General features: G+C 31.3%; 1 protein-coding gene across 1 annotated transcript; it reads right to left on the bottom strand.

Annotated features, from left to right (window-relative positions):
* Window positions 1-3526: 3526 nt before the first annotated feature.
* Window positions 3527-6120, bottom strand: LOC21391047 (aquaporin PIP2-7). Its single transcript, XM_010099889.2, has 4 exons — window positions 5713-6120; window positions 4744-5039; window positions 4087-4227; window positions 3527-3963 (listed from the first exon to the last, which is right to left on the bottom strand). Exons 1-4 carry the CDS (start codon window positions 6005-6007, stop codon window positions 3850-3852), a joined length of 846 nt encoding a protein of 281 aa, XP_010098191.1. The 5' UTR covers window positions 6008-6120; the 3' UTR covers window positions 3527-3849.
* Window positions 6121-23577: the final 17457 nt, after the last annotated feature.

Genomic DNA, 23577 nt, shown 5'->3' with positions numbered 1-23577 from the left:
ATTTCAAATTCTACATACTAAACAAATTCAAAATGTTTATTTTTCAATGAAAAGCCCATGAATAATTCGTAGGCCTCAAAAAGAGTAACAAGGAGTAAGTGATCCTTCATCACTCTTGTGGTGAAGTTCTGACCCATTTATATCGAATTCACTGAATTCCCTGAATTGGGCCTCACGGAGAACTTTTTTTTTTTTTATTATTATTTTTTTAAAGTTCTCGAGTATTAATCAAGACTATAAGAGAATTCTACGATAGTATAAGGGAAAAAAAAAAAAAAAAAAAAAAAAAAAAAAAAAAAAAAAAAAACACTCATATTCATCACTATAGAGATGAAACCTTTCAACAGAATCCGTATGTGAGGAGGGACTTATTTCATGGGATGAATCCTTTAAGAAAAAGAAAATACCTTATTAATATGGTTCTATTTTGAACAGTTATATTTTTTTCCCCCACAAGAAACCATCATATTTATATTACATTCCGTTAATTTTGAATATTTTTTTTTACTTTATTGTAATTTTGATCAGATCTAACCTTGAACTCTATTATGAGGGTTTATTATAACAATTTTAAAATAAATAACGAATGAATAATGCTAAACTTATGCTTCAAGCACAAGAAAAAAAAATGGGGGGTAAACTTGGCTTCTTTACCGGCCGAAAAGAGAGACCAAATCGCTAGCTGCTTAAACTTAAAAGATAATATTAGATATTGATTATTAAACTTTTTTTTTTATAGTGACAACTTAATTACTACTTAATGTTTTATATTGTTTTTTAATACTTAAGATGGAGCTCTTTTCATGTCTCCTCTTCAAAACAAAAAAAAAAACAAAACAAAAAAAACTGCGTTGACCCAAGAAGAAGAGAAGATGAAGCTCTTAGATTTTTCATGCATTGTTGTGATGACTCCTTTCTGGTAGGAAACATAAAACCGTTTCCCTAGCTTAACCATTTACTTGCAAGGAAATATAAGTTAAAAGATCTAGAGTCAAGTTTTTTTTTTTTTTTTTTTTTAATTGAAATTTAGAGTCAAGTTTTCAAATATACAGAAATGAGTTTAATTTCCTGGTATATAACTTAAAAAAGAAAAAGATAATTAGGTAAACATAATTGTCGTTAGCATAAATAATAGGTGTATCATAATTGTCGTTGAGAATTAGTCCATACGATACGGCTGGCATGTACAATGAGTGGGACCACCTAATTAGAAAACGAGCAAGAATATTAGTTAGTCCTGAATCATGCTAACGACGTGATAACGGACACTAAGAAATAAAATTTCCGAACCTTTCATGAAACTACGCCTAGTAAAGGAATATTAAATATTAAATATATAGGAAAAAAAAAAAAACAAGTATAGTTGAGTACAAATAAGATGATGTTTTTATGTCGTTTTCTTCCGATGCTTCTCGCTTTTTCTCCTCACTATCTGCTTTCAATTGAAGATAAAATCAATAATCAATTTTATACATTACACGAATGAAATGAAAACGACGAATGCTAATAATAACAAAGTATTATTGTTTTTATTTACCGACTACGGAAAAATAAACTGCCATTGCTAGGTGGGTTTTTGCTCCATGAGTAACAATGATTAAAACTCTCCATGAAATATATTAATTAATAAATACGCACATAAATTATTACTGCATGATTTATTATCTTAATACTTGATAGAATCCTAGCCGTAGAGATAAAGGCACATAAATATTTTGTTTGGACAATATAGTAGTCACTTAAATAATTAATGGATAGAATTTCTTTCTTGAGCACAAATCCTTATCAATTCCTTGTATATTAAACCAAAGCCTACATCATCAAACAGCTAACACCTCACCTAATATGATGCCTTGAGAAACGACTTTTTTTTTTTTTTTTTTTGCTGGAACCTTGAGAAACGACCTCAATGCCATAAAATAGGGACAAAAGATAAGATAAATTAATACAGTTGCCAACTATAAGATAAACATACCCACCTTTAAAAAAGAGAGAGAGAGAGAGGAATCACAGGCACTATATTGACTTAAAAAAATGTTATATTGACTTAAAAAAATGTTTCCTTTTCCCTATATATGTTGTCCCTTTTCGCAACTACTACAAGAAATTATAGGCTTATTTTTTTGAGTGAAAAATTTAAAAAAAGACAACTCGAGTTACAGTTTTATTCGAGTTTATGTTTTTTTTAAGTTTAAACTCGAGTTTAAACTCGAGTTCAAACTTGAGTTTAGGACTAAAACTCGAGTTCAAGTTTCTCCTTCAACTCGAGTTCAGAAATTCGAACTCAAATTAATGAACAATATTTTTTATATTCTTAAAAATGCTATAACTTTTTCGTTTTAATTCTGATTGAGATGATTTTTTTTTCTATGCGTTGCCAATGAAAAGACGAATAAAACCGACCCATATACCCTATTAAAATTTTTCATCAGCATTGAGTTTTTATTAAAATACTATCTAAATACAAATTCAAGTTTTGACTCACTCAAACACAAACTCAAAAAGATTCTTATCTCAAACCATAACTCAAATGTATACAACCAAACACAAACTCAAGTTACAAATTCAACTCAAATTATAACTCAAATTCAACTTAAAAATTATACTCAAGTTAAACTCTAAAAGAACAAGCCCTATGAAAATGCACCATTTCATCATCCTAGAACCAGCACCACTAAAGTGCCAAGTTTTAAAACCTTTATGATTTATCTATCACTAATTATTTAGTAGATTGGTCATAAGAAAGATTTTTTTCCTTTTTTTAATGGGAGATGATAAGAATGATTGCGAAGCCCATGGTTTTGACAATATGAAAATAATTTGTTGAAATTTACACCTTTAATAAATTGAAGGTCTACAAGAGAACACTTGTCTCAATAAGAGAGATAGAGAGAGATTAGGTTGCTCTAATCTTTTTTCCCCGTCTTCTCTGTTTGCTTTTCTTTTGCGTTCATTTCATAACCATTGATAACGATGATTTCCTAACATGTCAAAAGGTCCAATCTTAATTTGTCGTTATCCTCCGTTTTCTCAAGTACTAGCTTATAGGGAAAATGCAAATATTGATAAAATGATTAAATTCTTTACTGAATGAAAGCAAGCGTTTAATAAAGTCCCACTACATTTTTTTGCTTTTGGGTAAAGTGGGTAAGAAACTAATCATATTTTTCTGTGTCTCAATCTCATAACTAGAAATTCAAAGCCAATGTCGGAAGAGAATTCTATTTTTGCAATTAGTGATGGCATGACTTAAACCTAATGGGTGTGATCCTCATCACATATTATCAACTAATTCCCAAGCGCGCGCGCATATATATATATATATATATATATGTATATACACACACTAGCATAAAAGTTGGAATATTGGAAGGCGTCTCCCATTGGAAGATGTTGATTGAAAGATCACAAATTTTTTTTTTTTCTACTCAATACTTAATTTATGTGGGAAAACATTCACACTCCACTTAGATTTTTTCTTTTTTTTTTTTTAAAAAAAAGAGAAAAAAGAAAATAGACTTCAAAATAAAAGGATAAGGATACACAAATTCTGACCAATACCACATAAATACAAGCGAATATAGCATCAAAGAAAGTACAACATGAGAGAAAAGAGGGATATGCAAAAATACACCCTTTGCCCATATAGTCCATAGTCCACAGAACATGCTTATCTACAATTCCAAATTTGGCCCTCACATTTCTTCATTCCCACTAGAGAGGCAAAGGACATATATTAATACACAGAAACGAGCTTGATCAGAACAGACTTTTGCACTCTTCATGTTTGTTGTTATTCTTTTGGAAATTAACTGCATAGAAACAGGAAAATGCTTAATTAAATAAAAATTAAGCAGTGCTCCTGAAGGATCCGAGAGCCTTAATAGCGCCTGCTCTGAGGATGTATTGGTGGTAGAATGCAGCAATGGCAGCTCCAATGAATGGTCCAACCCAGAAAATCCACTGAAATTTTTAATCACCAAAATAACCATGTAATTAGAATATTATAATTAATTACCAATAAATAAATTTATATTTTTTAGGGGAAAAAAAAAGGTTAGGTAAAGAGGAATGTTGGATATATACCTGATCATCCCAGGCCTTGTCATTGTTGTAGATCACAGCGGCTCCAAAACTCCTAGCTGGGTTGATACCAGTTCCAGTAATTGGGATGGTTGCCAAGTGAACCATGAACACTGCAAATCCAATGGGCAATGGTGCCAACACCTATATATTTTTTAACCAAAAAATAAAAATAAAAGAGAGAGAGAGAGAGAGAGAGTTGTTAGATTGGAGACAACACAAAAACGGACCAATTCTGCAACTGTGACCTATGGATACTTATATTGGTTAAAAAAAATGGAATGTTTTACTTATATATAAACAATAATAATATTAAGCATTTTAATTTTTATCCCAACTTTTTAATGATAAGGATAAGGATTTAAATTTTCATACCAACTTTTTGATATTAATTAACTGATTTAATATATGAGTTGTCATTTTTTTAGTTGTTAAAAATTATTAGGTTAATGTTAACGTTATATGATTTATCAATAAAAAAAATGACAATTAACTACCTCTCGAGGTATTAAAAATTTAGAATTCATATTCATAACACTGCTCTTCTTAATAATAATGGCTTTAAATTTAAAATTCATATTCATAACACTGCTCTTCTTAATAATAATAGCTTTAGATATGAGTAATTAAGGGATGCATGGTTAAAATAATTATACGTACAGGAACATGGGAGTCTCTGGCATTCCTCTTGGGATCGGTAGCGGAGAAGACGGTGTAGACGAGAACAAAGGTACCGATGATCTCGGCGCCTAGGCCGACGCCCTTGTTGTAGTGGTCGGCGAGGGTGTTGGCGCCGCCGCCGTGCCTGTTGTAGTAAGATGACTGGAACGCCTTAACGAGGCCGGTGCCGCATATGGCCCCCAGACACTGCGCCACAATGTACAACACTGCCCTTACCAGTGACACCTTCCTTGCCAAGAACAACCCGAACGTCACTGCCGGATTTATGTGCCCTCCTGCATATATTTCCCAATTTAATTATTTTGGCCCACAATACTAATTATTAAATTAATTAATTTCCTCACCATATATATATATATGATCGTTAATTAGTATTAATAACTTTTAAATCGATCTCATATGATTACCTAACATACAGAAGACAAATTGAGTAAGAAAGCAGGAAAATAATGATAAGAACAAAAAAGGTAAGACAGCTAATTTTCGGGGTGTTTTCTGAATATTTTTGCTAGAAACTGTTTTCACCATACTACGTGAGAATAGTAATACCTCAGTTTTTCTCTTCTTTTTTAACCATAAAAAAAATTCCAAACCAAATTTTACATTTGTTAACCTTATTAGAGGAAAACGATGATAAAACAAAAAAAGGTAAGACAGCTAATTTTTTGGGTTGTTTTCTGATTATTTTTGCTAGAATGTGTTTTCACTATATTACGTGAAAATAGTAAGACCCCAGTTTTTCTCTTCTTTTTTAACCAGGAAAAAAAAAATTTAAACCAAATTTTAAATTTGTTTCCTCCGTCAGTGCTCTGCTCGAGGAAAGCTAACACTACTTCGTCTTTACTTAATAAAAACAAACAAACAAAAAAAGAAGAAGAAAAAGTTTCTGCTTGTTATCGGAATATTAACAGAAAACAGCAAAAAAAAAAAAAAGTTACTCTGACGCACCAGAGATACCGGCGGTGCAGTAAACGAGGATGAAGATCATGCCACCGAAGGCCCACGCAATGCCGAGAATCCCGACGCCGCCGCATTCGTCGGTGGCGCTCTGACTCTTGTATCCGATCACCGTCAAGATCGTGACGTACAGAAACAGAAGCGTCGCTATGAACTCCGCGATCAGAGCTCTGTAGAAGGACCACTGGGTCAGCTCCTCCGGGTCTATCAGCGGCGCCGGCGGCGGGTCATGGTAGTCCTTCGCCTGAAACTCTCCTCCCTCAACTACTTCCACGTCCTTCGCCATTGATTTTCTCTGTCTTTTTTTTTTAGAGAGAGAAAGATAAAGCAGAGAGCTTTCTAGTAGTCTTGTATGCGTTTGTTGAACTGTCTGAGCGATCTGTGGATGGACAAAGTGTGTTTAAAGGGGGGTATTTATGGGTATAGAGAAAAGGGTGGGCAATAATTATGAGTGGGGTTTAATTTAATTTTTTTTTAATAATGTGACGATGATTATCATTTGATGATGTTAATTATTGTAATCCTTCCATTTTTTTTGGCCGCCCATATAGCTTGATTTCGCTTGCATGGGTCCCTCATTGTGTGCGCTTCAACGGCTATTGATTTGGAATTGAAGTCATCAATCAATAATTTTGAGGTTCAAGGGATAAGTGGATCAACGAATAGAAATGATTCGGCATCATTCAGTTTATCGATTCGAGTTTTCAATTTAAATTGATATGTGATTTTATGTGAGAGTTTTTAACTGTAATAGAAAAAGTTAGATGTTATTTTTTATAAGAACTTTTTAAGTGTAACAAAATTAAAATTAAAATCTCAAATCGGTAAAATGAACAAATTAAAAGTTTGGATGATGTGAACTGTAGCTAACATTAATAAACAAAAAAACACGAAGACAACGCAAAATGTTGTGTGTGTGTGTGTGTGTGTTTTTCCTTTTTTGAGAAGACAAATGTACGTGAGTTGGCAACTAGATATAATAATAATAATGATAATGATAATGATAATGATAATGATAACAGTAACGAATGATGATAATAAACTAAATGTATCAAGTCTAAAACAATATTTAGGACAAAAAAAGGTAGGCAAAGCAACGGTCCATGGGGTTATGGTTTACATATGTGGTAGTCGTTAGGCTATAATTCACTTTTCTATATCATTTTTCACTTTCTTTAGTAGCGGGGACCCGATTAAAAGCATAAAGAAGCATCATCAAAGTTTTTTTTTTTTTTTTTCCCTGTCCCCTCCTTTTCTTTTTCTTCCTTTTAATCCACTTAGTTTATAATTCATCAAGCGCGAAAGGTGTTGTGTTCTTTTTCCTCTTCTGTCTGATGAGACTGATTATAATTAGTTCCAACATGTATGCTGGATACCGTTAATAGTTTTCTGTTTTTTTTTTTCCGGTTATAGTTTATATTTACATTTTGACATAATGAAACATAGGAACAAGTGCATTTAGAGATTGAACACATATATGGATATTTACTCTGTTTTTTTCCCTACTTAGAAGAAATGAATTAATGAATTGCAGTTAGTATCAGTACAAAAACATGACTACTTCCTAAATAATCCTATTTTCTGAACATTAAAAAAAAAAAAAAAAACTTTGATTTTATTTTATACATTGTTATGAACAGGAAAAATTAAAAAAAAAAAAACCTTCAAAAATCTAAAGAGGAAAGGAAATTGGCTTATAAGCCTAGCTTCGAACAATTTTAGGCTGGGTCCAACCCAAACGTAAATTCCCTGTCAATACTAACATGTGCAGTGTGGGCACAGTTTTCATCCACAAATTATTTTATTACCAAAAAAGCTCTAAAAGCTTTATCAACATAGGGGTCTAAAAGAGAAAAATACAATAAAGTTGGACCCATTATCTTACATTATCTAAAGATTACCAATTAAATATTATTAATAGCAATTCACGAGTATTAAGAAAGATGTTAATTTATGTACGATAGTGTTGTCATATTATTGGCTGACGAAATTTTGCCAGCTGAACTTATCTGTATTATACCTAATATCACACTTTGGCGTTTGAAACTTATATGTGATTGTTATCCATAACAGTCGTCATTGCAATTATGAAGCTGCTTATCATTTTTTTTTTCTTTTTTACTTTTATTGTAATTCGCATGATCAATTATCAATCAATTATCATTTTCTACGTAGATATGAGAATCCATTAAATCAATTATTTTTTCCGTATTCTTGCATTCCCTGACAAATTGATGCCAGCTATATATAGAACACAAGCATTTTTATGTGCGTGGTGAAATTAAATAAGTTTCAATTTTCAAATTCACCAAGGAATTATCATATCTAAATGCTTTAGAGAAATTTTTTCCATATGTAAACCATAAAATGATATGTAAATAGAAGGTTTAGGGGAAGGAAAAAAAAAAGGGTCATGTTTCTAATATCCTTTGCAACACGTGAATGAATTCTAAGGGGGCGTTTGGTAGAGAGATTCGTTCCCTGATTCGAATCATGATTCGTGGTTCGCTACAGTATTTTCTCTCACAAAAAATACACGTAAATCAAAAATGGTTCGAATCACATGGTTTGAATCCTTCAACCAAACGAACCCTGAGTTTTTAGAAAAGGTGAGTTTAACACTCTTGCACTTACAAATAATGGTCTTCATGGCATCAATAAACAGTTCTGCACAACTTATAACTTGTACAGTTATACTAGATTGAAAACAAAACAAAGCAAATAACAAAAAAAAAAAATAAAAGTGCAATTTTATTTCCTCAAATTTAGTAAAATTATGCTTGATCTTTTTGATTAGTGGAGTATCTATTAATGATTAGATTAGTGTGGTTCATTTTGGACAGCTCATTAGTTGTATTTTAGTGACTGAATTACAAGAAAAAGGTGCTCTCTCCCTCTAGCTAGTTACCCAGATTTTGAGATGCATAAACCGAAAAAGTGGCGATCAATCAGCAAAAAGAACAAAACCAAAAACAAAAAGCCAAAAAGAAAACAACATAGAGACACGAAGACAAACCAATAAGTGGTCCAAATACGACATGTATTTTTCATAGTAGAAAATTCAATTCAAACGTAATTAAAAGCGAAAACAGAAGTTAAAACAAACCTCCCAATTCAAGCCTGACAATGTATTATATGAGGATTTCTCTCGTAGCCATCGAATGAGCTATTAAAAATTTTTATTTTCAAACGTTAAATTTATATTAAAAACTGTCTATTTTACGTATTTTTTTAATTTAATGTAATTTTAATTAAATTTAATGATTAAAAACTGCCTTTATTAATAGGTTCGGAAAAGACCATATTATAAATTGTAAAATTTTTAATGCGATGAACTTGGGAATTGACCTTCAATTCGTAGCCACCCTATTCCGACTAAATCCCTAATTCGATTCGAATTATGTCATCAATTGACATTCCATTATAACATTTTGCACATGATTTTATTATTATTGTTTTTATAAGAGCTTGACGTTGCTTTTCTTGGAAAAATATTGTGATCGATAGTGTGCCACGTGTCAAAATATGGAGCGTAGGATTAAATCAAACAAAAATTAATGATTAATGTTGGTTCTTCTCTCTTAATTTGGGAGGTATATTATATGGTATTGGGATTTTAATTTTTAAGGTTGAGGGCGACTCATACTTGGTCGGTGCCTCCTCCACAAGTTTTTTAGTCATTATTAATTGTCTGTGTCACGGCTTAATTAGGTATCCCAATAAATGAATTATTCTATTCACAAACTTAATAAAGGACTTGGAGAGATGCATGGTATATTGTTTGACAATTTATTTGTTGAAGGTGTGGGGTAATGTGAAAGAAAACATCAAGAAATGTCACAAAAGCTCAGGATTTAAGCTCGTCATTGAATTAGTATACGCAGTTAATAATGAATAGAATGCAGAAAATAAATGAACCAAAAAGAATTTTAGAGTGGCACATCTCAATTTTAGAGTTGCCTTCATTTTGGTATTTAAAGTATTTTTCACTATAGAGAATGTGAATACACACGGTAATGCTTAAAATGAGATCTATTTATAGTCTTTGTGCGATAATTATAATTGATAAAAATAAAATAGAAAAAGGGGGAATGTAATAAAATTCTAGTAATAACATATTTATACGATGAATTATTATTTATTTTAAATAATTTTAAAATCTACTATTTACTTAATTTAGTTTAAAAAATTTACTATTTACTACCATTTCCCATTGTGAAATCACCTAATTTCCCCTCAGGAAATACTTGGTTTCTGATCCTGAAGATATCTCCTCTTTGAATTGTGGGATTTAAATTACAAAAGTAGCCTTCCAATCGTGATTTTCCTTCCTTCCTTTTTATTTTATTTTTTTTTCTGGATTAACAATTATTCAATTGCGTCAATGCCTGGATAGTAGCTTCATCGAATCATCGCCCAATCTATGCCCCTCGTATGCTTGATTACCTGGGTTTAATTAATATTGGGCTTTCAGGAAAACAAAAAAACAAAAAACTATTGGGCTGAGCTTATGTGAGATTTGGGCTATGCCCAGGACGTCAAGGAAACTCATAAAACTGTTGCCCCGAGCTCGGACGGACTCTGAGTTTCTTCAAGCTACAACGTCGATCTTATTCTCTAGGATTAATTTCAAAAATTCTTCCCCAAATATAACTCTTTTAACATTTTATTTTTTAAATTTTATAAAGTAATATCCGTTCTGTCTGAACTTTATTCCGTTAATACGTTTTCTCATTTTGTTATAATAAGTGACAGAATTACCACGTGTAGCTTATTTAGTGAGAATTGAAAATGCAATTACGCTTATACTCTCATAATCATCAGATAATACTCCATTTTTATTGAAAAATTTCATCATCTTCGTTTCCATTTTACCTTTTTTTTTCGTCGTGTGTCATAAAGAAGAAAGATGTAAGACCCAATTCATGTTTCTTTTTTTATATATATAATTAATTCATGTTTCTTGTTGCTAGTTCAGAATTACCGCTAAGATCCAAAAACTGAAAAAGTTTCCAAGGTAATGAGGAATTTCTCCCCGGAAGTGTAAGCGAGACTGAGAGTGAGTGCCAATAAAACTTGGGATGAAGTGCTGCTCATAAAAATCAATGCCACTCAAGTCCAAATACTTCAAATAGTGAAGATTAACCAGTGAGAAACTGATATTACATCTTAGTTCGTAATAATCTCGGCCAAAAAATAAAGCAGAAAGATCGAGCTTGATGACTTGACTGGATTGGTTGTCGCACCAAATTCCAATCCATTTGTAGCACCCTCTTTTCTCTTCTTCTTCCCCTGGGATGAAAGAAGACCATACTGATCATCTTCATAAATACCCTCTTTGATCCTTAGCAATGCATGTCTCTCTTCTCTTTGCACCTGATTTTTGGCTCTCCAATTTCTGGAGTTGATCCCCAGCTACCCGTCAAATGAATCAAAGGAGGTGAGAAAAAAAAAAAGAAGCAAAATGGAAACGAAGATGAGGAAATTTGTCAATAAAAATGGAGAATTATTTGATTAGGAGAGTATAAACGTAATTGCGCTTTCTTACTAAATAAGCGGCACGTGGTAATTTCGTCACTTTGTAACAGAAAGAAAAAACTTATTAACGGAATAAAGTTCGAAATAAACGGATGTTACTTTTTAAACTTCAAATGGCAAAGTGTTAAAAGGGTCCTAGTTCAGAAAGAATTTTTTAAATTAATCATATTCTCTAATTACCAATTTTTCTTAAACTTGATAATTTCTTCGCTTATTATGTTATATCCATAATGATATATGAAGCTGAGCGTACAACTATCAAAGGCGTTTTTTATCCCCCGGAAAAAAAAAAAAAAAAAACATAAGTTGTATCTATTTTAGAAAAAAAGCTAACGGCTCCTCACTCACAAGGATGGACCCATGCCCTTTGTGGGTCCACATGGGGTCCACTCCTTGTGAGTGCACAGCAGCTTACGGAGTTGCATAACACAGTTTATTTGAGTCATGTTCGTTTATTGATTCGAGTTTAAAATTTAAATTTTATTACAGTAAAATATTTTTAAAAAGAGTCACATCTAATCTTTTTACTATAGTAAAAAACTCTCATATAAAATTATATTTTAATTTAAATTAAAAATTCGAATGAGCAAACTAAACGGACCCTTATGATAGTCATATAGAAATATCTAAACATTAATAAAAAGTCAAGAATCTTCGGATACCATTATTTATACAAATGCAAGAATAAAGCTTAGTTTGGCAGTGTTATGTATTTTGAAAAATTTATTTTTAGATGTACTGAAAGAAAAAATATCTGTTATAAAAAGTAGCTGAGTGTTTAGTAAACTATAATTATACTAGTAGTATTTAAAAATACTTGTTTAACTTAAAAGAAAAAACATAATGCTATGATTCTGAGTTTTCAAATAATAAATTTATGATAATTAATTCTTTTTTTTTTTTCATTTCTTCATTCACAATAGAGTTACAACAAAAATGAGTATTAGTGAGTAATCAACATATATAACAAAAATGTACATTCCATGTTCAAGAACTGGTAGATGCATTAAAAGAATTAAGTCGTGTTCATTAAACTTGCCATAATTTGATCTCGTACTTCATCCGTTTCTTGTGATAGTAAAGTTTAATTTTCTTCTACATTGTCCTTTGATTGATTCTCTTCATGAACGAAAATAACTCGATTATCGTCGACTTTTTAAAAATGTCGATCATGCTTATCATGCTTCCCAATATAGTTATGGAGCACCATTGTTGCAATAACTATTTTCACTTGCTTCGTAAATAAATAATTAGGCATGTCTCTCAAAATTTTCTGTTTTTTCTACAGTGTTAGAGTCCATATTGCTTTATCTTGTAGTATAGTACCCTCCATTTGAGAAATGCTAACTGAAAGTCTAAAACATCACTCTCCTTAGTAAACAAACAAACAAACATCAATGACATTACATAAACACTTTCCAAATTCATAACAAACACCAAGAATCTGAGATCGAGGCTTACCTCAAATTCGGATTTACATCCTCTCAAACACTAACACGATGCAAGGTGCACTAGAGTGAAACATAACGTAAATTAGATGTATGACGGATGGAATATCTACCCACAACTAAATAGTTTGCATATGTATTATGCAGCGAAAACACATATCTATAACAAAGTTACTACACTAAAAGGAACATTTTCAACATGAAAAATAAAAACAATGGGAAATCTCCAGTCACTATTTGGCTTGCTCCACCAAGGACAGGAAAACTTAAAACGCTTGGCATATGAACAAACAATTTCAGAAGAAAATCTGAACTAAAAGTATGAGGAGGCCCGTTTAGCTTCAAGTACTTTAGAAGCTTTCGAGCTGTGTGAGATGAATGACATGTTTTTCAATCTACAAGAACTCAGCCAGAGAAATCCAACGAACCACCAAGAACATAATCTAAGCACTAATAAACAACGGTAAAGAGTAGAGATTTGTCGAAAATATCAAAAAACGAGGCTGTCTATTGTCTAAGAAATAAAAAAATATGGATCCTAAACTCTATCCCAATGAATAGTGTCCCCTCATACTTGAGATTCTGAAGCAAGAAACATCAAGCTTCGCTGCACTATGTGATGAGGACATCAAAAATGCAAGAAATACTCATGATCCAGTTCATGTCCCAGTTGGTCCGGTGATGAGATATCGAGCTAAAAGTTTAAAAAAAGAGAAAGAATCGGCCAAACACGTCCAATTAAGCCATTGCATGGCCAATTCACATGTCATTCCAAGATACACGTGCAAGGGTAAGACCAAGAGGCTTAGGCGTGTTTTCCAGCCAGGAATCAAGTCAAGATTGCGGATGAAGACTTAATTTCATCCTAATCCTATCTTTTTAGATTTAAGTTTTAGTTCTAAACATTTAAATTCCATAGTAGGCGTTTAGAAGGAAAGAGTTGGAGTCAAATTCAGATTCCTTCCCTAGGATAAGCTTTTAGGCATGCTTTATCTTGTTTTTAGGTTTATCTTGCTTTAGGCACTCTACCTCATTAAGGGTATATTAGGATTTTTAAACTCTTCATGTTATTTTCGGCTATTTAAGGCTGAAATCCGGATTAATAAAATAGTTTTGATGTTTTATTCACATTGTGAGATATTCTTCTTGAGTTCTTGAAGAAACTATTCCGAACTTATCAAGGTTTCCTTGTGGCGTTCAATCTTGACTTATCAAACAGATTTCCATACTCGTTTGTGGTGTCTTCACCATACCAAGGTTCTTGCTTTGCTAAGCAACAAGTCATGGTTTCCATCAATTCCTGATAGATCTTGAATCATAATTCCATATTTGGTTTCGGGTTTCGTCACGTTGTTGACGGGGTTCGTATCACTATGCACTTCACAATGGTCAGTATCATTTCACAAGCAGGGTGTAAGGGCTAGAAAGGATTTAAGATTGGTCATTTGAAAACTAAGATTTAATGCTAAAGAGTACTTTCAACAGTTAATTTCTAACAAATACAAATTAATCTCAAATTCAATACATAGTTCCCATTGTAGCCAAATCATTGAAAAACCATTCCCTCGCTAAATTCTCATCTAATCAACTCAATTTCTACAATAATACAAACAGGTGCAACAAATAACTGAAGGTGACAGGAACTAAAATTTAATGCCAGACAGCATTATATGTTCCCACTGTGCTATAATAGTATACAAAAATATTAACAGTAGAACTAAAACCAACCTAAGTTCATAGATTAAACTTTTCCCCAATCGATGCTACAAATCTAAAAACACACAGATTAAGCAAGAAAAAACATAACCCACATGCCCTTAGAGTAAAGCAAATTGATAGAATCGAATAAAAAAATAATAATCCTAGTGAAAACATAACCAAAATGGAGAGCAATGAATCCAGAGCAAAAAATTTCGGTGAAACATAAACAAATCGAGATCGAGTACTTACAGAGGCGATAGTCTTGATCTGATAAGCTCCAACTGACAATCCCATAATCGCACAACGAGATCACGAAACCCTAACCACCACAGTCCTGCCTGATCGAGAGAACGGAGAGAGAGTCTCCTAAAACTTCAATCTCAAGAGGAGATCGAACCCTGACAAGCACAGAGGGAGACCAAGAGAACAGAGAGAAACAGGGAGAGAGAGAGCACAAAGAGAGAGCAGAGAGAGAGAGACGAGAGAGAGAAGAGAGAGAAGAGAGAACAAGACCGCGAAGAAATTTTAGGTATGGAATTATTTTCATTTAGCAGGGGTAAAATCAGTAATAAAAAAAATTTCATTAAAGAGAGTTTCTTAGGTCCCGTTTAGTTCACTGATTTGAATTTTTAATTCGAGTTGATATATGATTTTATGTGAGAGCTTTTTACTGTAGCAAAAAATTAGATGTAACTGTTTCTGAAAGCTTTTTACTGTAGCAAAACTCGAATCGGTGAAATGAACGGGACCTTAGATTGCCGCACAATCTAGAGCTACTTCTGATTTTGCCTTTAAATTCTCCCTAAATTCTTAATTTTTTACGTTTTTACTAAACGCAAAAACAACTTTAACTGGATAGACAATTGATTTTGGGCTCTCAAAATGCCTACCAAACACACCCTAAGTCAAGCGATTCAGAACATCAAAATTTATGTTGCCTAAAGCTCTTCAGGCACAAGTGGGGCACGACCTTCCATTAGATATCCTTCTGAGCTTTTGTCATCAATTTATAATAGAGAGCAAACCCACCGTGATGGCAGCCAGGCATTTTGGACGTCATGTTCTCCAATTCAGTCCGAGGTATTTAGAAGAAACTCATGAGTGCACATTCTAATCATGGACAAACTTTGCAATTCATGAATTAAGTCTAAAAAATTTCAAACTAACCATTGAGACTGCATAAAGATAAGCGACTCGAAGGCATGCATCTCGAGCATTAGAATACAAATTTTTAATCTCCTTTGACTCAAGAGTGCATTTGATGAAGCCAAATTATGCTGCTGGCCGGACGTTCAACTCCCAACGTGATAGGCCGATAATAAAACCGGCTCGCTTGCTGCATACGGATACAAAGATCAAACCTAGCTAGGAGATGAGTTGCTTTCAAGAACATAACTACAAGATGGAGGTAACACGTGTTCATGGTCCAAATTATACATATAGACATATAGAAGAGACAATAAAATTGTATGAGCATTTAACGTAATCTAATCAATGTTGTTTTGATTAAGAAATTATTCATTTATTAGCATCAAATTGTTTCCTTGAACTCTCATTCAACCAAACAAGTTGATCTTCTCGTTCAAGTTGGTTTTGATCTATGATATCATATGTCATTGTGGTTGCCATCTATATAAATAAATATTTTTTTTCAACATAATATATAGTTTTTGTCTTGTATTTTACATTATTTACTTGACAACCTATTATGTTTTATGTTGTATGAGTTTTTATTATTGTTTGTTTGTTAGCTTACAACTTATATATTTAAAATTGTTTTTTATATATTTTATTTTAATATTGGATTATAACTTATGTGATCATTTTGAAGCTTTATAAGGCTAATATTGTAATAAAAGTTAGCTTTCTTTTTAGACATTTCTTATTTCGGGTTGAATGATTAACTTTATTTTTTTATTATTTTTTTATTATATTCAACCCAATCAACCCACTCAAACTTAATTGAGTAGGTTGAAAAATCTCAAAAACCCACTCAACTCACCTGATGTTTGCACCTTGTTATCAAACAATTTGGTGCACAATTACTTTTCTACCCATAATTTTTAAATGTGTAGTTTTAAAAAATAATTTTAATTTTAATTTAATATGATAATAGATAAAATAAAATGGAGTTTTCTATAGTCCCCCAGTTTGAAAATGGGGACAAGTCCCCCATGTAGTCCCTCATGTGCCATCCTAACGGGTCCATCTGTCAATCGTAACCGGCTAAAGGCTTAGCGTAATTCTCATGTATTGAGTCGTGACAGTTACTATTTTAAAAACCAAAAGTTATTTTTAAACATATAGCAATAAATAACTGTCATGTACACATATCATGAAATGAATAATTATATGAAAAATATTAAAAGACACATCAATAAATGACTGTCATTTTTATTGTTATTATAAGTTATTTCATCGTAACCAACTGTCGTTTGGAGCAGTTTATGACAGTGTTTTATTTGCCATAGACTTAAAAATGACTTATGGTTCTCAAAAAATTACAACTCAATACAAGAGAATTACGCTAATCATTTGACCGGTTACATTAATCCTTTAACTGGTTACGATGGGGGAAATTTCCTCCACAAAAGTGGTGGGAACCATAGAAAAAGCCAAATAAAATAATAACATAAAATTTTTAATTTTATTCTTCTAATTAATTAATTAATTAAAAGTTACTTAAAGGTTTTAGTTCTTAATTTGTAATATTTTTTTAATAACGTGAAGGATTACTAAAATACCCTCTAATTATGTAATATGAACCACTTTTTTGTTAGAAAACTGATGAATGATCATTTTTGTTAACAATTTATAGTTTAGGGGACCGAGTGTTACGTTTTAAAGATCGAGGGTGAAGTGTTATATAGGTCATAATTCATGGATAATTTTTGTAACTAATCCTTAGCTTTATTTTGTTCTTAATTTGTGGTTTATCTTAGTTTATATTTTGTCATCGTTTTGTGAATGGATTATAAATAACCACTTAACTATTGTATTAAGAAGACTTAGATAAAAAAGAATTGAATACTAGACTTGGGTTTCTCTCCTAATTGGGGATTTTCCCTTTGTGAGATCTATTTAGATAGATTTGGGATTTCATGTTCGGGATAGGCCGGTAAAATTTTGTTCTATCCATTCAGCTGCATCATAAACTGGCCTCACTGATAGAGATGTCCTACAAAAAAAGTCTCTTAAAGGCTTTTTTTAAAAATTATAAGATCGATAATGTCTTTTTACCCCATGAACCTATTGTCCTTGATTGTATGTAAAAGAGCAGTCTTATTTATCCCGATAGGATTTGTTCCTAGCAGACATAAAAATAGGCCCTATTTATAAGATACACGTAGATCCTATCATGTGGAACATATCTCTTTGTGTCTACAAGAATAAATCTCTACCGGGACAAATGAGTTTTCCTATGCAAACATGGAAGAAAATTCCCCCTTGGCAGATCAAATAAGCAAAATGGCCCCCCTTAAATCTTTCCCTCTTTTTTTTTCCTGCCCTCCCACCTTCCCACGTCGTTCACATAACGATTTTATTTTTATTTTTTATCACGACCGTAAAAGTGTTATTTAATTCAATTAATTTCAAAATTACTAGTTGTTAACATTGTTTTCTTATTTACTCTGGTTTCTATTTTATTACATCATAGATGTACAATTCTTAAAAATTTCAAAGATAATAGCCCCTTCTTGTCTTCGGGTCCCATTTGAATCCCATTCTTATTTTTGTTTTGAGGAAATCTCTTCTATTCACTTCACAATACTAGCTTGAGAGTCGTGTGTTATGTGATCACTTTTTTTCCATAAAAATTGTAACAAATTTACATAGAAAAAAAGTACATAAGCTTTTTTGAATTAATCGTAGTTAAATGTCAATCTACTAGAGTTCAAATTTTTTTTCCCACTTTGCAATTACCATGTTTTTTTAAAAAATTTATTTAAAATTATTAATTATAATAAGTAATGTTTCAATACAAACATGTTTTTTAATTGTTTCTTTATGATAATATATAAATAAATATTCTAATAATTCGAATTTTTTTTAGTCAATCTGGAACAAGGTATGCTAACCATGTTTTTTAAAAGGAATGCCAACAGTGTTTTAATAATGATAAACATAAAATAATATAGCCAATTTATAATTATTTTTCAAACTAAAAAATGATATTCATAAAAATTTTTACAATAACATTGTAAATTATCGGAATTTTTAAATTTTAATCTAAATAAAACTCTGGTTCTATGAAATCAATAATTTCATTGTATGCATAATGATGGTTGAATTATGTATACATCTTTAATACTATAAGTATAGAAATATAGAAAACAGTATAGAGATTTATAAATGAAAATATTTATGACAGTAAAAAAAGGATAATAAATGCTATGTTTAAAGAGAAAATTAATGAAAAATATTTTAATGGGAAACAATACAAAATAGAAGATTTAAAAAAGAAGAAGAAAACAAGAACAACATTTAAAATGCAATTAAAGAAAGCGGGAAGAAAAAAAAAACCTGAAAATAGAATTTTTAAAAAACAAAAAAGAAAGGGAAAAAAACAAACTTGAAAGCAAGCAAGCAAGGTTGTTGAAGTACAAAAACTTCAAGACCTTATTCACGCTTCTTATATTACTAGGTTTGATGCACGTTCTTTGGACGTGCTTGCGGTATACATAGTAATCTACACTTTTTTCATGTATATTTAAATTAAAAAATAATTATTGTTAATTTTTATTATAGTAATACTTTCAACAATTAATAGTTTGTATTTTTTTTTTTTTTGGGACTACCACAATCTTATTTGTATTTTTAATAAAATAAATACTAGTTTAGAACCAATATGGAATGATAATCTAAGTTTTTGTTTCGACCAAAAAATATTTTAATGAGAAATATTCAGACATAAAAAGAGAAACAAAACTAGACGTTGAAGTGACAAAATCCAAACAGAAAGAAAAATGAATTGTTATAAAATAATTTATTAGGGAAAATAGTTTTTAAAAAAAAGTATTGATTAGGACTATATTCGAGAAAATGATGGAAAAAGTAATTAACATGGACAATTTAAAAAAAAAATAAGTTAATAAGATGCATTTTAAACAAGGTTTTTTAAGGGAAAAAAAAAACAAATAAACAAATAAATTAAGCACACAAACAAGCAAGAACGAAAGCTTAAATGACATCCACTCTTCTTATATAGAAGAGAAGATTATAGGTAATAGATATGTAATTGGTAACTTCAAGACCCTATTGCAATTGGTAAACAATGGTATGGGAGATTATTGGTATCTTATTAATATTCAGTTATTTGTGCATGAACTATTCTGAAACTGATTCAACCCATCCTTTTTGCTAAGAACGATCTTAAATCCTCGTTTTATCTTAATTAATTGCGGATTTGAAAATTTCAAACCTCAAACCAAACTGCACCGCATGGTTAAAGTACAAATTAGATCTAAACCAAATCAATTTCAATAAGAAAAAACCACATCACTCGGTGTAAGGTTACTGCTATAGAAAACCAACGAACAATTTTTTTTTTTTTTTTTTTTTTTTGTAAGTGTGAAAAAACATTTAAAAGATAAAGAAATTATAATGCGCGCGGACGCAGTAAAATCAACTAAGATTACATTTAAAGATCTATATTACAGATTACGTATAAAGACATGAACCATGGTATATAGACAATATTATATTATAAACAAAAAAAAAAAGTACCAAAGATGACTAATATTACAACAGTTATGGGCAATATTCTTGAAGAGCTAACATCTCTGAAAACTCTCTTAGTTTCCCACTGAAAACTGGAACATGGATTAATCCCCATTTTTCTTGAACAAGAAAAGTCGCTAATCTACCTAATTTACATTCAAGCAAATACCAATCTAACAAAAAATAAAAGGGTTATTGGTAATCATCATCGACTTCGTCATCATCGTCACATTCCTCTGCTCGCTCTTCCACAATAGTCTCCAATTTTGGACAAACTGAGCACTTCCATGGGAAGTCAAGCAGCACCGGCGCAACCTCGATCCAGGGCTTCATCACATGCCTAAACAACTGATTTGCCATCGTAATTTTCTTCAATCAATATGATTATATATCGGTTCTGATATGAAATGTTGTGTAAGATATATATATATCTCTCTCTCTCTCTCTCTCTCTCTCTCTCTCTCTCTCTCTCTCTCTCTCTCTCTCTCTCTCTCTCTCTCTCTCTCTCTCTCTCTCTCTCTCTCTCTCTCTCTCTCTCTCTCTCTCTCTCTCTCTCTCTCTCTCTCTCTCTCTCTCTCTCTCTCTCTCTCTCTCTCTCTCTCTCTCTCTCTCTCTCTCTCTCTCGGTGTTTTGGGATGTAGAAAGAGAGCTCAACGGACACTTTCCTAAGGAAGTTTGAAGCAACACAACAAAAATAAAAAGTGAAGTTAGGTTTGAGGGTTTGAGCAAAAATGTGATGGTAATATATAGAGGTGGAAATAATGACTCAAAAGAAACAAGCCAAGAAAGCGTGTGGAATAATTGAAGGTAGTGTGAAGTCCCACGTCTTTGGTGAAGTTACTACGCGGACTATGCGGAACACCGTGATTCTTGATATTAATTGAGTGAGAGATTAGTGGCTCTTGGCTTTATCATGGGTCTATGGTTTAAAGCACTAACGTAATGTTATTTGGAGTTTTTTCTTTTTTTTTTGGTGGGAGATTTTTTGTTTAGTTTTGTTTTTTTTACTAAGATTTAAGGCACATTCTTGGCGTTTTTCACAAGTCCCATGATTCATTAAGTCACTAGGTGGTCGTGTGTTTGATGTGGACAATGGAAGAATGATTGTAGCAGGCAACGCAAGCATGACGAAAACGTTGGGAGATTGACGAAGTTTGGCTAGTTCAAGGCTGCACAAAATCCCCTTTCTGGTATATAATTGCGTTGAGGAGGACATTTTTCTTTGTTTCTTCTATTTAAAACTCTTGGTTAGGAACCTATTTAATTGCAGATTCTGACTAGGAAAAAATTCAGTTCTGTGACAAATAAAAGGGTTAATGAAACATACAATCAATTCCAGGGGTTCTTTTCTTATAAGGGAAAAAAAAAATACAAAAATTTAGGATCATGAAGTAAATAGTTATTTCTGATAAAACTTTTGAACATAGCCTACACCTCCTCCGCCCTTTTTTCTCCCCCTAAGAAGAGGTTCGAACTTTAATTTTAGTTTTTTTTTTTCTATTGAATTTCAGCGGCTCTTGTAAATTTTTCACCTTTATTAAATTTTTACGCTGTTATTGTTTTTGGCTTCCATTGACAGCCCCCAAACTTCCTTTGGTCAACTAAGTCAAGTAGAAAGCTAGGTATGGTAGAAAAAATGATAACTCATACTGCGTATTTGTAATTTTATGTAATTGGACGAGGAGGAACTAACATAGTTATTGTTTACTAAATTATTCAACGACGTTCATTATTACATGTTATTTTTGTTAAAAATCATCATATAAAGAGTTTTTTTATTAATTTTTGCATTTCACGTAACATTTTCCGTCAAAAAATTTACATATGGGGAAAAATTTGCAACAATTAATAAAGTTCAGAGGGAAAAAAATAAAATTAAAGTTCTGAGGAGCATTCTGTGAAAAGACATAATTCAGAGAAAAAATGCGTAATTCATCATAAACCATACCTTTTTTTTCCCCCCGTTTTGCCCACAAAAATTTAACCCGATACATCATACTGGTGAATAAGGTGAACTACTATACCTTAAATGGCAATGTGATAGAAACTCGTGACTATTGATTTGTGTTTTGGTTTGTTCTAAAATTGAGTAGCAATAATAAAGAGAAAAGTACAAAATATATTCTTAAAACTGTATAAATCTAATTTTTTACTTCTCATTCTTAATTAATATCTTTTTATTAGTATAATTATTTAACTAAAAAAATTATTAATCAAAAGTAATAAATAAAAATTCTATGCACATATATTTATTTCCTTTCTCCCAACATAAATAACGAAGTTGGCTTGGACTTTATCTACTTTATCAGCCCAAACCCTTTATGTGAGAACTTTTTACTGTAGTAAAAAAGTTAGATCTGATTGTTTGTGAGAGCTTTTTACTGTAGAAAAATTCAAATTCTAAATTCGAATTAGTGAATTAAACGGACCCTTAAAAAGGAGGGACACGCAATAATAACGTGCTAGGCTCACCTCAACATGAAGAGGCGTACGCCACCACATCTTCAGGACTTGAATGCGGAGCGAAAACAAAATTGAAAACAACGCTATTCTCTTATAACTACCAAAAGTTCCTCTAAGCATTTCCAAGCGCGCTCTCCATGTCTTTAAGCAAATGGCTAATCAATTTTTCTTTTTAAACTCTTTTCAACTCCAATGGTTACCCAAATTTTAGCTATTTTAAAAAAGGATTATTTTGATTATTTTCATAATTACTTCATGAACTATGGATTTCGTTTCAAAATGCCCCAGCAATTTTATAAAACAGTTCAAAACACCCTTAATATATAAAAAATAAATCAAATCACCCCTCCGTCTAATTTTGTGTAGATTTTTAACAGATTTAATGACGTGACACATTATTAATAATTAACTAAATATATTAAATTCTAATAAATAAAAATCATTAAATATTGAAAAAAAAAAACTACTCAGAGAACAACCAAAACGAGAAAAAAAAACATTTACTTTGACTTAAACTTCTCAAAGTGCAGATTGACTTAGGCTGTGTTTGGTATTACTTTTCGCTCCCAAAATCCGCTTCTGTTTGTAGCAAAAGTTGATTTTAGTGTTTGGTAAATATTCTCAAAAGTGTTTTTTGAAGAACTTTTTAAGAATCTACAGCCAAAATCAGAAGCAATTCAAAGACAATTTTAACTTTCAAATTGTGCAGAAATTAGAATAGTACAATTAATGAAACTTTCATAATACCCATAATGAAATTAAAAATTTACAATCTTCCCAATCTAAAATTCAAACTCATAATATAATATAATATAATAATACAATAATATAACGTAATAATAATATTGTAATAAATAATATCATAATTATATTAATAATTATAATATTATTATTTTATCATATAATATGATACTATAATAATACTATAATTATAATATGATATTATAATTATTATTTTATAATAATATTATATATTATTGTATTG

The sequence above is a fragment of the Morus notabilis genome, unplaced genomic scaffold (genome assembly GCF_000414095.1).
Source record: "Morus notabilis unplaced genomic scaffold, ASM41409v2 Scaffold196, whole genome shotgun sequence".
Lineage (NCBI taxonomy): Eukaryota > Viridiplantae > Streptophyta > Magnoliopsida > Rosales > Moraceae > Morus > Morus notabilis.
Note: the sequence above shows the minus strand (reverse complement) of the source record. Positions and strands in the feature narration are given on the sequence as shown.